The sequence below is a fragment of the Berghia stephanieae genome, chromosome 2 (genome assembly GCF_034508935.2).
Source record: "Berghia stephanieae isolate SIO BIC M18660-M18661 chromosome 2, UCSD_Bste_1.3, whole genome shotgun sequence".
NCBI lineage: Eukaryota > Metazoa > Mollusca > Gastropoda > Nudibranchia > Aeolidiidae > Berghia > Berghia stephanieae.
The window spans coordinates 4,957,153-4,974,652 of NC_088361.1; the positions used below are offsets into that span (position 1 = coordinate 4,957,153).

General features: G+C 37.8%; 1 protein-coding gene across 2 annotated transcripts in view; it reads left to right on the forward strand.

Annotated features, from left to right (window-relative positions):
- The window catches only part of LOC144964205 (ecdysone receptor-like), a 312,004-nt gene that overhangs the window by 26,299 nt on the left and 268,205 nt on the right, over positions 1–17,500 (forward strand). The window contains exon 1 of one of the 2 annotated variants that reach the window (XM_078898194.1): positions 896–1,181. The exons of the other annotated variant lie outside the window; for it this stretch is intronic. Coding sequence (XP_078754320.1) covers positions 1,100–1,181 — 82 coding nt within the window. The 5' untranslated portion in view covers positions 896–1,099. Of the gene's footprint in view, positions 1–895; positions 1,182–17,500 lie in introns of those variants that run through there. 2 annotated transcript variants of the gene reach the window in all.

A 17,500-nucleotide genomic window follows, 5' to 3' on the forward strand; every position in this document is an offset into this window, starting at 1 on the left:
CGGATAGTGGAATCAGTCCATAAAGAGTACAAATTTAAATAAAGAAGTAAAAGAGATCCGTCCCCAGACAACCTGTCCGGATAATGAAGACATCCGGATCGTGGAGATCCGGATTAGAGAGACGTAACCTTTACATTGTTTAATCGCCATTCGATATGTGTACAATGTCGATTGCATATTTTATTCCATTATACAGTGCATTTCGTGAAAAAAAAAATGTCGGATGCTATTCGGGAGTGTTATTTATTAATCTGTTTTAGAAAAATTAGAAATGAAAAAGAAACAAAATTGGTGAATCAATTGAAACGTGCTAGCCAAAGACATTGAGTGATTCTTTACACCGGTGGGATCTCTTCGTGGTTGTAATTGATTGCACGGGAAGTGAATGGTTGAAGTGATGGTTTCCATGTGTTTTCATTGATCCGTGGATTTATTTCCTATTCTGTCAACTGTAATTTGTTAATTGGATTTCGGTCGTTTTTGGAACACTTGTGTAATTCGTGAATCCAGACACATTGATATAGTGTATTTATTTATTTTATTTATTTATTTCTTATTTATTTATTTACTTATTTATTTATTTATTTATTTATTTACTTACTTATTTATTTATTTGTTTATATATTTGTTTATTTAATTAATTTGTTAATAATGATTGATTTATTTGTTTATGTTTATATTTTGGTGTATTTATATAGTTCTTTATATTCTTATGTATATATTTATTTTATTTATTTCCTTGTTCATATATTTATTTAATTAATATATTTTTTCAGTTATTTATTAATTTATTTATTAATATATTATATTCTTATTCTTTTGTCGATTTATTTATGAATGGTCTATTATTTGTTAAACTCTTTAGTAAGAAATTGATTTGAGTTTGAGTAAACACATGATTTGGACACGAAATTATAATATAAATGATTACACCCGTTTACACGTTCTAGATCCAATGGCCATTGCTTTGTTGGAACGATTTCAATCAAAATATAGTTTACCTAACATTGTAAGATCGATTGATTCTGAAGCAGAAGAATAATTAACATTGTGCTGTCGCGCAAGATTTTTTATTTTTCCTGGAAAAGGTTGATGAATAATGTGGCCAGCCGAATGGGAGCATGACGTGTTTCCCTCACACCTATCTGTCAACAACATCTTGTGTGGTTACAACAACCCACGTGAGTAGCAGAGATTTGCTGCTGGAAGTCATTTAATTACATCTCTGTCTATCTATCTTTGTATCTATGTATGCATGCATCTATCTATCTATCTATCTATCTATCTATCTATCTATCTATCTATCTATCTATCTATCTATCTATCTATCTATCTATCTATCTGTCTGTCTGTCTGTCTATCCATCCATCCATCCATCCATCATCCATCCATCTATCTACCTACCTGCCTACCTACATACCTACCTACCTACCTACCTATCTATCTATCCACCTACCTATCTATCTATCTATCTATCTATCTATCTATCTATCTATCTATCTATCTATCTATCTATCTATCTATCTATCTATCTATCTATCTTTCTGTCTATCTGTCTCTCTCTCTCTCTCTATATATATATATATATATAGAGAGAGAGAGAGAGAGAGAGAGAGCAGAGCAGAGAGAGAGAGAGAGAGAGAGAGAGAGAGAGAGAGAGAGAGAGAGAGAGAGAGAGCAACGACGAGCAGCCGGATTCTAAACAAAGAAAATCGGTACTTTTTATTCTTCATGCTGGCTAGAACCTTTCAAACGTCATGTGATCAGAATGTATAAAAGTCAAAACATGATCATATTTATAAAGTTTTTCTCCTCTGGATACACTTTTATGCTCGTCGGAGAAATATTTCATAAGGGCGTCCGTCATTGTTCCGATAGTTTAGAGCCAGTTACTAAGTTACCATGCGTCATTGCGAAGGAAGTGACGTCATGATTGTTGAAGACTATTAATCTTGCGTCTTATTCGTATCAATTATCCGATCGTCGAGTGATGTTAATATTAGTATGAACGAAAACAAAATATAAAACAAAAAAAATAAACCAAAAAACCGACAAAACACACACACACACACACACACACACACACACAGGCAAACAAAAAAAAAAAAAAAAGGAATGACCTATATAAGATTTTTAAAAATTGCACAAAATACTGACGTGGATCACGAATCATACTCAAAATCCTAGTTCTGGAATAACCGAAAACTATATAAAAATCGTGATACTTTAAGTAGAATCCCGAAATACAGGTACGGTTCCACTTTGTATAGATAGTATGGTATGGAATTGACGTCACTCAGGTCTTTGTTATTATTTTTTGCCATCCGCATTTATGAGTAATTCTCACTAAACTGTATTAACCAGACTATAAACGTTCAAGGTTACACACAGTTTTGTGTATTGGTCCGTTATACTTCCGGATGACAATATTGTGAGCTTCTTTGCCAAGCGCATACTATCTATAGGTTGCGAAAAGGTTAACACGGATATCATGGAGAAGAAAGATTGAGGTAAAAACAAAAATCTTGTAGATACCACAATGACGCAGTTCGTAAGATCAAAAGCTCCATAGACTAGCCCAACTGCTACGTTTCAAAATAAAAATATAAGGACTATTTCAAATGCGTATACTCACTTATTTTTGACCATATATAAATGGACTACTGACATTATGCCGACTGACGACATGGGGATCATCGAAACATATGTATGTATCGGCCAAAAATATGTGAGTGACTTTATTTATATTTATATAAAGTTATATATATATATATATATATATATATATATATATATATATATATATAATATATATATATATATATATATATACGCACACACTTGCTTGCGGGCAACAACATTCGGGGATACAGGTCATTAATACATATTATTGCTTTGATAGATGGACTTAACTTGTTTATCACCTCGCTATAGCTAGACCATAATAGACTCAGTCAGGTAAGGCTGTTTGACCGGATTTTCACCTTTACTGACTAAGTTAATGATGTCAAACCTCATCGCCGCATCACTCAGTGACTGTTGTCGATGCTGTGCCATTGGCTTTTCCTATGACCAGTTTTCAATAAAAAAAGAAAAACACAAATTCACGGCGTTATTTGGATTAGGGGATCGAAAAGTTGGTAACTGTCGATCTAGTTGGTAACTATGGATCTGTGTTGAAAGTATTTTTTAAAGCTTTTAACTGTCGTGAAGTCTCAGGTTTGACCTTTTTTTCAAAAATGAGAGTCTTTTAAATCGATCGATGTTTGAAGAATACTACTACTACTACTACTACTACTACTACTACTACTCCTACTACTACTACTCCTACTACTACTACTACTACTACTACTACTACTACTACTACTACTACTACTACTACTACTACTACTACTACTACTACTACTACTACTACTACTCTACTACTACTACTACTACTACTACTACTACTACTACTACTACTACTACTACTACTACTACTACTACTACTACTACTACTACTACTACTACTACTACTACTACTACTACTACTACCGATATCAACAACAGCAATGATGATGATAATGATGACGATGATGATGATGATGATGATGATGATGATGATGATGATGATGATGATGATGATGATGATGATGATGGTGACATTAAAAAAATTATAATCATGTTATTGAGCTCTATCTCTCAGGTCGGCTAGAATATATTTCCTTCTTATCCTCTCAAGAGTAGAATTGAGCAATATTACGCTCAGTCTAGACTCTGACCATGTTCACCATCGCTTTACTGACTTTTAAATAATCGCAAGATCTCATCACTCGGGTAACAAACGCCATGACAATGTTGAAATAACGGGACGCATGCAATTTTAATAGCAAGTTAACTTGCTACTACCTCAACAGTTTGACCATGTTCATGTCGCCCCGAACTAACTCAACTGCACGAATGAAGCAGCAATGCAAACTAATCGTGACAGTGAGAAGACATTGAACCCAAGGTCTTACGACTGTGACGGCAATAGCCCCGAGTCACCGTCACTTTAACCGCTCGGCCACTCACTTGGGGTTGGTCCTTCTTTCATTCCAACTCACCAATTTCACCAACTTTCATTCTCTCTCATCTTTATTCAAGTTCACAACACACCCATTCATCCGTCCTCCAGAGTTGCCAGATCGGGCGACAAGTCGCGAATTGGGCTACTTTTTCATACTGTTTGCGCCAAAAAATATAAATTTGCGACTTTCGACTTTTTGGGCTACTTTTTATTATGTTTTGCAAATTTTGGGCTATAACTATATTATAACTAAAATATTAAGAACAATGCTAATATAGCGAATAAAATCATTAGATTAAAAAAAAAAAACAAAAAAAAACTCGACAATAAAAAGGCCAAAATGTATCTGAGGCGATGTGATAGGGCCAGAGAATGAACAATAATATCCAGCTATAAAATAAAAGTTATATTCATCCATAAGGGGGGAGGGGGGGGGGGGGGAATAGAGGAATATCGAAGTTTGCGACTTTTTTCTTAATTTTGCGACTTTTAGCTTATACCTTTGCGACTTTGCAAAAAAATATCTGACAACCCTGCCGTCCTCTCCTCATCTATCCTCGGGTTTCATCACCCGTCAAGACGACTATGAGACGAGGACACAAGGTGAGGTCACGTCTTACTGACCAGTCTCCCGTTGTGTGTATGACGAGTCTACAACCACGGAAAAGAATATTATGCTACGGGAGATTGAAAGAAGATGACATGCGCTGCAATAAATAAATAAATGACCAACTATGAAGATCGGATTGTCGTTCCCTCAGGACGACCTCAAACTGACGTTGACCCGGGCATCTCGCCTTAAGGGGCGTCCATATTGCAGGCTGGTAAAATCTGCTGACTGTAAGCGTAACGCGTAAGATGCCTGTCAAACTCGACAATAAATAGAGCGCGGAGTTTTTAATTTCTTTCTTGGTTTTAAAAGAGCGAATAGATCCAGGAAAATTACAGGACGAAACAGCCTGTCTCTGGTGGTTATCTACTACTCCACGTTCCCAGGGCCTTACTGTATTTATCAGACAAGGGTAGTATGGGACATCCGTTTGTCTTGTTGCTTTGATATCTTTCTCAATCTCATTTATTTAGCAACTATTCGTTGCTTTTATCAAGGTTATTCTTTTAACATCAAGCTTTTTTTCGTCAGTAGAAATTACAGCTTATTCTTTAGATTTTGGCATGCGTAGATTCTTCTTCTTCTAGGTTCCATGCCTGGTCTAGGCTTCGGATACTGCATGAATTATCTCTCTCCATTCCTCCCTGTCTCTTGCTTTTTCAAACAGCTCTTGGATTGTTAGGTTGGTGAAGCCCTTCAGTTGGTCTATGAGTGTTTTTCTTTGTCTCCCCCGGGCGCGTTTACCAGGTATTTTTCCACAACTTGCCAGGTATTCATTTTTATTTTTCCTTACTATGTGTCCGAAAAAGGATAGTTGTCGATCCGCTATTAAGGGCATTAGTTTCCTTTGTTGGTATGTTTGTTTTAGCACTTCTTCGTTCGTTTTGTGTGCAGTATACGATATTCTCTGCGTAGATATCGCTGAAAACAAGCCTTTCATTTTAAAATGCACCAGTTGAAATACCAACTATATTCTCAACGTCAAGTACCCATATTTACCCATTTTCTGTTAGCCGTTTGATTCTTTCCTCACCACCGCCGCGAAAAAAAATTTTATTCTCTATTGTCTTCTGGCACTTTTCTACTCACTTCATATCTTGTTGTTACCAACATAAGTGCCTGCTCCACTCACTTTTCTGAATTAAAAATTCACCCCATACACCGGAGCATACTCAATGTCTCAATCGTTTCTATGTTATATGTTTGTGATAGAATATTGGCTATTAAGCTTAACTGCTGGTCAAAATTACTTCGCGATGGTGGTGAACGAATCGGCGATCTCAAGAAGGGGGTTTGAGAGAGGATCTAGAAATGACTTTGGGTTTGAAACGAATATTTTTTGTGTTCGTGATAGCTCACAACGGTAGAGCCACGCTCTCACCTGCCAGGCGAGTTGTCGTACCAATAAGGTCGCAGGTTCAAACCCCACCACCGCCGCGAAAAAATTTTTTATTCTCTATTGTCTTCTGGCACTTTTCTACTCACTTCATATCTTGATTCTTTCCTCAATATTCTCGAAATCTCTCGGGCTTCATAACCATCTAACTGTTCTGTAAATCTAATTCCCGTTGTGCCGTCATCTTATCGTGTTCCGTAGAATGTCTTATCGTCTCGTCAAACCGTACTGCCACGTTCCCATTTAACACATTCCCTGAGCTGTCATCTGAATCTAATATCAATGGTCATCTATTAGACCCCAAAAAATGCTGCATTAACTCATTCGATCCTAGAGATTTTAAATTCTTTTCAAGATTGGAAAACAATGTATTAAAAATGAGCATGTGCATATATATATTTTTTTATTCAACTTCCATTAATATGTAAAAATGAAAAACATTAGCTTTGATGCTATGCCTATAATTTGTCTCTCTATGTAATAAATAGGCATGGGGTAAAGGTAACCCGGGTAAACTACGGATATAGTCGGTGTTGGGGTTGAGTGAGTTAAAGAAAAAAAAAAGGGGGTTTTCTGTTGGTTTGGTTATTGTTGTGTGTGTGTGTCGGGGGGGGGGGGTGTTGTTTTTTTCTTTTTGTGTGTTTGTTGTTTTTTGTTTGCTTTTTGTTGTTTTGGTTTTGTGCCCATTTAAGTTATGTCCGTGAATTATCTTCCATTCTCTAGTTGCGTTTTCTTAATACAATGTCATGAATTATTGGTCACACCTAGGAAATAACATGCACCAAATCAATATGAAACATCCCTAAGCCTCGGTGCATCCCCCTCTAAACCGGAGAAAAGGACGACAACGACGACGACGACGACGACGACTTAGAAAGAATGAACAACAACAATAACAAAAAACAAAAACAGGAAGATGACGGCGAAGACTGCTCGAGGAGAAAAACACATTCTGGTGACGTGTCTATATATAACTTCTTTCAGCTCTACCGGACGTTGCTCATCTCATCGGGACCGGTGAATTAAATTGTCGCGAACAGCGCTGCCAGGCAGTCGTTTATAAAATATTAAAATCGGTTTATCAATATACAGACGTGCAATGACATGACAATTTTTTTTAAATTTTGGCCTGTAAACTTTTACTTCATAATAGATATTATAATAAAGAATAAAGCGATGAATTGAATCCAGACCTGTCAAAAAGTCTTGAACCTGAGACTCCTCTCTCTCATTTGTGAAAGTTGTACATGATCTTAACTTATCAGTATTGTTGTTGTAGAGCTTTTGTCAAAATGACAAAAAGCAACTTTTATATAATATGATCATTCTCCGGCTGAATACTGAATAGAACTTTCGTTTGCAAGGCGGTGTTAGATTCCAAACAAAAAAAAAAAAAGAAGAAAACTCGAGAAGCTTTTACAACTTATTTGATTAAAGCGGAGTGTATTCTTGTAAAGATAGAATGAAGTTGACGTCACTCGGGTCTTTGTTATTGCTTTTTGCCATCCACGTTTATGAATAATTCTCACTTAACTGTATTATCCAGACTATAAACGCTCAAGGTTACACAAGAGTTTTGTGTGTTGGTCCGTTATACTTCCGGATGGCAATTTTGTGAGCTTCTTAGCCAAGCACATACTATCTATAGAGAGAGAACAACTTGTAGTACATTGATGTTGCTCTTCATAGTGGCAAGTATCCCCGAGCACGCAAAGTTTTTTCGATACAGCATCAAGAAGCAATTCGTCTGCTCTGAAAGAATAATACATAGCTACATGATAACAACAACAAAAATGAACGCAAGGAACATTGTCGTGTCAAGGTCATTTGGGTTTTTAATTTCTGTAGCCACCTTCCACCGACATTTTCACAGAGAAATGTTGCATTTTGTGCTCAACGAATTTCGAATTCTAGGGTGTTTTTTTTTTTTTTTTGTTCATCTCCTTCAAGTGTTTTTCTTTCTTACCGTTTTTGATCTTTTTAAATGACAAAATGACTATAATTTTTCTGTGCGTCCTACAAATGTTGTCGTCGTTGATCTGATATAAAGTGGCATGAGTTAACCGAGAACAGAGTTCTACCCTATTTCTTGCCCTCTTTCTTAGCATCATCATGGTCGTTATGACCGTCTTCTCACCCCCCCCCCCCACCCCTACTCCCACCCAGGGTCCTGTATTCTCTATGCTCCCCCCCTCCCCCCCCCCTCCCATCCCCATTGTCAGTTTCCCCAACTCCTCATTTCTTTGACAAATTAAGTTCATTTACGATTCATTATTTACAACCCATCCTGCAACGAATGTTCACGTTTGTTTACATTACAAACCACGTTTTAATACAGATGACTTCCCCGGTTTGGAATCTCGAGTGCGTTCTCAAACGCTACACGATTTTTGGAGCGAAAGAGCAAGATTATTTTTCAACTACCCTTGGCCTTCAAATGACATTCTGATTGAAATACATTTTGTTGTCGTATATGTTTTTGAAGGTATTTTATTTGTAAAACTAGTCGTTTGTCTCGTTTTATGTAATCTTACTGGCAATACGCTTCAACAGTCGTAACGTCACTTCCCTCGTAATGACGCATGTCACCTTAGTAACTGGCTCTAAACTATTGGAACAATGGCGGACGCCTTTAAGAAATATTTCTCCGACGAGCATAAAAGCGTATCCAGAGGGAAAAAAAAACCCATTATAAATCTGATCATGTTTTGACTTTTACACATTCTGATCACATATGAAAAGTTCTCGCCAGCATGAAGAATAACAAGTACCGATTTTCTTTGTTTAGAACCACGATGGCCGCCGTTGCTGGGCGACGTGACATCAGACTATTGAATCCAATTACAATGCATTAGTTCCATGTTAAACTTTCGGAAATTTTCAATGAATTTCACCCAAGAACGGTTTTCTTGAACACGATTTCCACATTCTTTATCCTTATTATTCTTTGTAAACGATTTCCTCAAACTACGGTTTTCTCGAAAATTTTTTGCATATCTCGAGGAGTTCAGGGAATCCCTGCTCGGGAGTTGTTGCCCAGCCCGTATAACATTTAGAAAGTTGTTAGTAGTAACTCATTGTTATGGAATAATAGACAATTAAAAATTTGAGTTACCAGACCAGCAAATATGTATCTAAGTTATACACGCCTGTTGTCGCCAGGACTGTCAGTACAAAGATGCTTGAATTTTGTGTTTCCTCTTAAGTATACCTTGCATTTAAGGACCGTTTGCCTTTTATGTGACGTTCTTATTATATTAATTATAGGTAGACTGTATCTTCACCATCTCCGTAATGTCGTCGTCGTCATCTTCATCATGATCATCATCATCATGATCATCATCACCATCATCATCATCATCAACGCACGATATATGTATCAGTGCATGAAATTATCAGTCGGAAGGTGAAAATTTCATGAAGTTATGGCCAGATGTATGGGAAAGGTATCCTGCAACTTTTCTCAAATGTCATACATTTCCAACTTGACTAGCCGTAAAAAAATATTTAGAAGTGAAATTAAGCTTTGATATTTCCCGAAGTTGTGAAAAAGGGGTTGATTTAATCATTTATGACAAGAACTCAATTCTAAATAAACTTGGCAATATCTCAGTTCAAATATTTTCACCATCTGACTGATTATGTTATTCACTGTAACATATTACTATCTACAATATATTCTCATCTTCCATCTTCTTTCTCCATGGAATACAAATATGTCACTATGTGCGGCTATGTCGTCTAGTGGTATGACACTCGCTTTCGGATCGGACGGTCCTGGGTTCGAGCCTCGCGCTCGGCGCATAGTTGAGTCCTTGGAAAAGGCTCTTAACTCACATTCTCTCACCATACTCAGGTGTAAAATGAGTACCTAGCCGTTGACAGCGTTTTCTTTATCCGAAAAATTGTAATATCGACTATCAGGCGTCATGTCCCGTCCTATATGTATGTTGCTGTTGGTCAGGGATCCCTTGTAAAGCGCTTTGAGCACATTTAGTGGATATTGCGCTATATAAAGCTCAATTACTTCAATTACCTACTGGTTACGGTGGTTACGTATATAAGTTGGTCATTCCAATGATAAGTCGGTGACAAAAAAATCGTTAAAATTGCCTCGACCCGAGTCGGGTCATCAGTCACTCACTGCCCCACGGGCTGATACACTCAGTGACTTAGGCATAAAATAAAAGGATGCAAGACTCAAGTGGAGTGGAGTCAAGCCAAGGACCTGGTCAACTATGCGGCCGGCCGGCTGGTTAGCCTTGACCGCACGGTCCCCTCTCTGCGCTCCCCCCGTCTACCCCACCCCCCGTTCATATCCATCCCTATTAAGAGTACTGGCTATTCTTGGCAGGGAGTCAAAGTGGTCAAAACCAAGATTAACAACAAGATATGAAGTGAGTAGAAAAGTGCCAGAAGACAATAGAGAATAAAAAATTTTTTCGCGGCGGTGGTGGGGTTTGAACCTGCGACCTTATTGGTACGACAACTCCGCCTGGCAGGTGAGAGCGTGGCTCTACCGTGTGAGCTATCCACGAACACAAAAATATTCGTTTCAAACCCAAAGTCATTTCTAGATCCCTCTCTCACCCACTTCTTGAGATCGCCGATTCCTTCACCACCATCGCGAAGTAATTATGACCAGCAGTTAAGCTTAATAGCCAATATTCTCATCACAAACATATAACATAGAAACGATTGAGACATTGAGTATGCTCCGGTGTATGGGGTGAATTTTTAATTCAGAAAAGTGAGTGGAGCAGGCACTTATGTTGGTAACAACAAGATATGAAGTGAGTAGAAAAGTGCCAGAAGACAATAGAGAATAAAAATTTTTTTCGCGGCGGTGGTGGGTTTGAACCTGCGACCTTATTGGTACGACAACTCCGCCTGGCAGGTGAGAGCGTGGCTCTACCGTGTGAGCTATCCACGAACACAAAAATATTCGTTTCAAACCCAAAGTCATTTCTAGATCCCTCTCTCACCCACTTCTTGAGATCGCCGATTCGTTCACCACCATCGCGAAGTAATTATGACCAGCAGTTAAGCTTAATAGCCAATATTCTCATCACAAACATATAACATAGAAACGATTGAGACATTGAGTATGCTCCGGTGTATGGGGTGAATTAAAAAAAAAAAATTTATTCTCTATTGTCTTCTACTCACTTCATATCTTGTTGTTACCAACATAAGTGCCTGCTCCACTCACTTTTCTGAATTAAAAATTCACCCCATACACCGGAGCATACTCAATGTCTCAATCGTTTCTATGTTATATGTTTGTGATGAGAATATTGGCTATTAAGCTTAACTGCTGGTCATAATTACTTCGCGATGGTGGTGAACGAATCGGCGATCTCAAGAAGTGGGTGAGAGAGGGATCTAGAAATGACTTTGGGTTTGAAACGAATATTTTTGTGTTCGTGGATAGCTCACACGGTAGAGCCACGCTCTCACCTGCCAGGCGGAGTTGTCGTACCAATAAGGTCGCAGGTTCATACCCCACCACCGCCGCGAAAAAAAAAAAAATTTTATTCTCTATTGTCTTCTGGCACTTTTCTACTCACTTCATATCTTGTTGTTACCAACATAAGTGCCTGCTCCACTCACTTTTCTGAAACAAAACCAAGATTGCATTACAACATAGCTATGATAATACGAACGGGCGGACACGCACATACCCCCCCCCCCCCCCCCCCCCCAAACCCCTCACACACACAAACGTACAATAACAGCAACAATGCTGCATAATAATTATTATTCTGTATTACAAGTAGTGTGTGTGTGTGAGAGAGAGAGAGAGAGAGAGAGAGAGAGAGAGAGAGAGAGAGAGAGGGTCTATAGTGACTATCCAAGTGAGAGGGATAGATAGATGAAAAATACTGTTTCTGTCCGAAAAAAATTGTAATATCGCCTAAAAGACATCATGTCCCGTCCTACATGTTAAGTGTTACTGTTGGCCAGGGGACCCCTTGTAAAGCGCTTTGAGCACGTTTAGTGGATATTGCGCTAATGTAAAAAAAAAAAGCTCAAAGCTCAATCTACAGACAAGCACGATATGAATCATGCATTAATCTGCCGTATTATGAAACAAGTATTTAAAGTTTTGGCAAGAAAACTCAACCTTCCTAGTATTGATCGATTTAAATGACCCTCACCTTGGCGCAAACTCTCAAACCTGGGAGCTTTGGACTAAGACATGACGAGACATGGCAATGTTTTCCGACAAGGCGGTCTACTGCAAGTTCCTCATTATTCCCCCGAGTACGGTGAGGTAATGGGAGTAAAGAGCCCTTTTCCAAGGACTCAATTATGCGCCGCTCAGAGTAGGACTCGAACCCTGGACCTTCCGGTCCGAGGGCAAGTTATGCAGTACTCGCTGGATGGTTTCTAGCATGGTGAACAACAAACAGGCTCTACAAGATCTACATTAGTCGCAGTCATTACCTGCTATGGCAGCAGCCTCTTATGGTTTTCACACTACTATGTTATGACGATCGACGCAATCAGCAAAGTCCGGTCCGCATTCGTGCACCGTCGCAAACCCGCAGGGTAGCATCGTCACAACACACCGTTCGACTAGATGCTCTGCCGTCTCAGGTTCTTGCCCACAGCGGGTACATGTTGGACAGGTAGAAAGACCCCACCGATGAAGCGCACTGGCCGTGAGGCAGCTCCTCGACCGAAGCCGATTCGCAGTCACCCAGTGTCTCCTCTTACTAGTATCAAAGCCTGGCAACACCTCACCAAGCTTGGAGGAGGCTACGTCCCCGCCCCCACGAGGGATTGAATTCGTCCAAACCGACTTCCATCTCGTATGTGCAGCTCTGTGCGTAGTCATCCTCTTCATTTCGGCACGCAGAGAGTCTAGCACGCTTTTTTGCTTCTATCGAGAGCGTGCTAGAATACAGAGAGTACTGTACCACTAGACAACGTTATTTATAGCCGCGCAAAACACACAATTAGGACTCACTCAATTTTACGACATTCAGCGCTTTATTTAATGATGGGTGGTACGGCTGGGCGGATGGCGGGGCGGGTGAACCAAACGTTATTTTTAACGACTACTTACATTGTCATCAACTTCTGTCGTGTACACTTACCTTGATTTTTTTTTTAACAAAACAAAAACACAAAAAACAAACAAACAAACAAACAAACAAAAAACGAGGAAACGAAATACTTGACGCTGTTGTGTGTGTGTGTGTGTGTGTGTGTGTGTGTGTGTGTTTTCAATCCTATCATTTTTCTGCTCCTCGAGTCAGCTCGAATTAATTGAGTTGTGTGAATGTTATCAATAAATACTATATTCTCGCTCTCTTATCTTCAGTCGACAAACCCAATATTACCTTGATTAACCCGTTAACTGCCGTACCCGGAATGACACGTGTTTAAAAAATGTTGCCAGAAAACTTATACTTCAATTACTGATCGATCTAAATGACCCTCACCTTGGCAAACACTCTCAAACCTGGGACTTTTACGAGGTCCCAGGTTTGAGAGTTTTTGCCAAGACGAGGGTCATTTAAATCGATCGATATTTGAAAACCAGGTTTTCTGGCAATATTTTTTAAACACGTGTCTTTCCGGGTACGGCAGTTAACTGGTTAAGAAATTATTCTATTTTTGAGATAGCATTGTCAGCACATGTCTTCTTCTTTTTTTTTAATATTGTTTTTTATTTCTTTATGTCTAGTTTTAAGTTTATTTCGAGTTACCCGGCTTGGGGAAGCCCTGCTTGACACACACACACACACACACACACACACACACACACACACACAACCACACAAAAATTGATTGCTTGTCGCCGTTGCTGACAAAGACGTCTAATCTAATTGTAAAGTATTTTCCTGTCGGATCGAAAATGGTGATGAGGCTAGCCAATGGCATTGCAGACAACAAGCCGTCTTGGGTGGATCAAAAAGTCGCGAGTTCGAATCCTGGTGGAGATTCTGGAATGTCTATGTTGCTTTGGTAGCAGAGCGAGCGATTCGATTTTTCAAATCAAAGTCAAACGATGGAAAGTTTGTTCAGTGACCGGATGGGTGTAAATAATTGCACCTCCGGATTCGGCTCAAGATTAATTTTTACACATCACACCATGCACTTGACTCAAGTGTAAAGGAGGACGCATCCAGTGACGAAAATTGTAAAAAAAATACTCGTTCGTAACTGGGCGTTTCGGTGACGACTTATACTTGTGTTGCATGAAATTGAAAGTTGGCTCCAATATGGAACCCACCAATGGGAAATTAGTGAAATGCATTGAGCATGGTAAATCCGTGGAAATTAACCATATGTGACCCCTCTTCTCAAAACGGTATTAAGTCGGGATGATTAAGATGCTGAAAATGGAATTTGTAGCCAGAAATATCAGACTTAAGTTGAGTTTATATGCTTTATAGAGGAGAAGGAATATCATATTTTACTGTGCTAAATACCAACGTTTCATATTTTTGACCAGTTTAACTATAATTTGACGTTTTAGCATCTGGTCCATCCCGACATAATACCGTTTTGAGTCGAGGGGTCACATATGAATGAACGTGCACAATGTTAATTCAGTGGCAGACTATCAGGGGCGCACATCGTTTCATCGAGAACTTATCGCCAAGTAACCGCGTTGTGTCGACATTGGTTGGGCAGTAGTCAATATTTGAAATGTCTTTTAAAAGGAAACCAGTACTCACTGATTATCAGAAATACCAAGAATAGAAACTTTCACATCTGTTTTCACGTGTTTCAAATGCTGTACTATGCTTGGGGTGGGAACATGAAAGTGGCGAAATGTCACCTCGAAGAAATCAAAATTTGCATAAATTAATGGTTACTGATATCGTGGTATACCGTTGTTGACTTCTTAGATCATTAACTCTACACACACACACACACACACACACACACACACACACACTTATATTTTCGGACTCGAAACCCTTCTTCAGTCGACCAAAAAAAAAAAAAAGAATGAAAACATACATTACTTTAAAAAAAATAAAAAAATAAATTCAGATTGACGGCAGAGAAATATTCAGCACGTCTTCTCTATAATATAATATCTTAGAATGTAGGCCGAGAAATTGTGCGACGTCAATGAATGGTTGTAGGAAGGTGTTATCCGAGGACAGTTCGCTTCTAGTACACGAGAAAGGTAATTAATTCCGCGGTCAAAAGGCATTTCATTTCATACATTTAATTCCGGGATCTCCTATGACAATTAAACTCGATTCTCAATAACCCTGCCGTGTATTGATTGTATTTCGAACATGAATAATTGGCGTCGCTCTTTGAGGTACGTCTTCAGCAGAAAAGTAACAAAGACACAAGCAGAACAAAAGCAGAAACTATTCTTTAGAAAATGAAGAAAATGGCCGGTGCATTCTAAGTTATTTATTTTGTTTGCTTTGTTTTTTTTTTTGTTGTTGTTTTTTATTTTGCTGGGCCCAATCAAAGACCTCAGACTGCATTGTAGGCACCACTCCATTTCTGTTGTCGTTTAGTTGTTGCTATTGTTGTTTTTGTTCGTTTGTTGGTTTTTTTTTTCGGTGTTATTATTTTATTTTATTTTATTTTTTTTGGGGGAGGGGGGGGGGTTAAAGGTTGAGTTGTGTGTGTGATTTATTATTATTATTATTATTATTATTATCATCATCATCATCATCATCATCATCATCATCATCATCATCATCATCATCATCATCATCATCATTATTGGTACTACAAATGTACTGCTACTGATTGATTGAGAGATCGATATTTGTTTGTGTTTGAAATGAGGATTTACTATTCTAATGTTTGTTTCTTAGTTTCATTGTTATTCTTCATCAAGATCTTGTTTTTGATTCGTTGGTGTGACATAGTTAGAACGATCATTGAGTTAAATCCGAAAGGTAATTGTATCGCCGTTGCCATGGAGACGAGCTGAAATGTTGAAGTCCTCCTGTCTGCTGGGAAAAATTGTCGGGAAATGGCGACTCGTGTTTCATAGGTAACGCCGGTTTTGAAAATGATGTTTGGCTAGACTTTTTGTTGGTTCCACTTTATCAAATGCAGCCGGTAGACAAACGGAGTACAGGACAGCGCGCCTTGTTTTCTGCTCTTGACACTAATCATTGCAATGGACCAAATTCCAAACATTCTTATAACAGTAATAGCACTAAATGCGTTTAATTGATGATGGCTGTGGGTCCGGTCCGACCCTTGGTGAGTTTTCTCTTTTTATTGTTTTTATTTTGCAGATATAGTGTTCTATTCAAGTCAGCAAACTTATATATATATTATATATATATATATATATATATATATATATATATATATATATATATATATATATATATATATAAAGTGCCTGTTTAGAGCTCTGGGATAGTCATCATCATCATCATCATCATCATCATCAATCATCATATAGATGGACTAGTGAAGTAGATTACGAAACAGACTGACGGCGGCGTTTTGAAGGATCCTTTGATGTTACTTTTTCTTTTGTTGGTTGGTTTTTTGTTTTTTTTTGGAGTTTTTTGTTGTTGGTATTTTTAATTTACTTTATTATTATTATTATTATTATTATTATTATTATTATTATTATTATTATTATTATTATTATTATTATTATTATTATTATTATTATTTATTTATTTATTTATTTATTTATTTATTTATTTATTTATTTTTTAAAACTTTATTTATTATTTTTTTTTCGGTTTTGTTTTCTCTTTGAATAACATATTCAATTGTAACTACTGTAACCAGAGATAGATAGAGAGAGAGAGAGAGGGGGGGGGAGAGGGAGAGAGAGGATGAGAGAGAGAGAGAGAGAGAGAGAGAGAGAGAGAGAGAGAGAGAGAGAGAGAGAGAATCTGGGTTATAGAATGAGGTCAGAGAAATCACCCTTGACCCAAACCCAGTAGTAGGTTATCGCAATTGTATCGACTCCAAGGAATAGACATATTAGCATGCCCGAACTTCGACCCACAATTATTACCTTTTCCATTCATTCATTCATGGAATTTGTTTTTTGTCGGTTTGTTTGTTTTTGTTAAAGTTTTTTTTAAAGGGGGGGGGGGGGGGCGGGGTTGTTTTTTATTTTTGTTTTTTGTTTTTTCTTTGTTTTGTTTATTTTTGTTTCTTTTTTGTTTTTGTTTGTTTTATTTTATATTTATTGGGTTTTATGTATTTATTCATTTATTTATTTATTTATGTATTTGTTTGTTTGTTTAGTTTCATGTTTATATTTGAGTTTAACATAGGCGTGATGAGATTTTTTCCCCAGGTCTGTTTCTCGCATTTCTTTAATTTAAAAAAAATACATTTTTACCAATATTGTTACCTTCTCTACTATCGGTACAAATGACTAACGTGATGTTGTTGCAAATATGTGACCGGTGCCTAGAAATGGTTTTATGTCGAGGTAATATTGGACCTTCCTGAATATTTTATC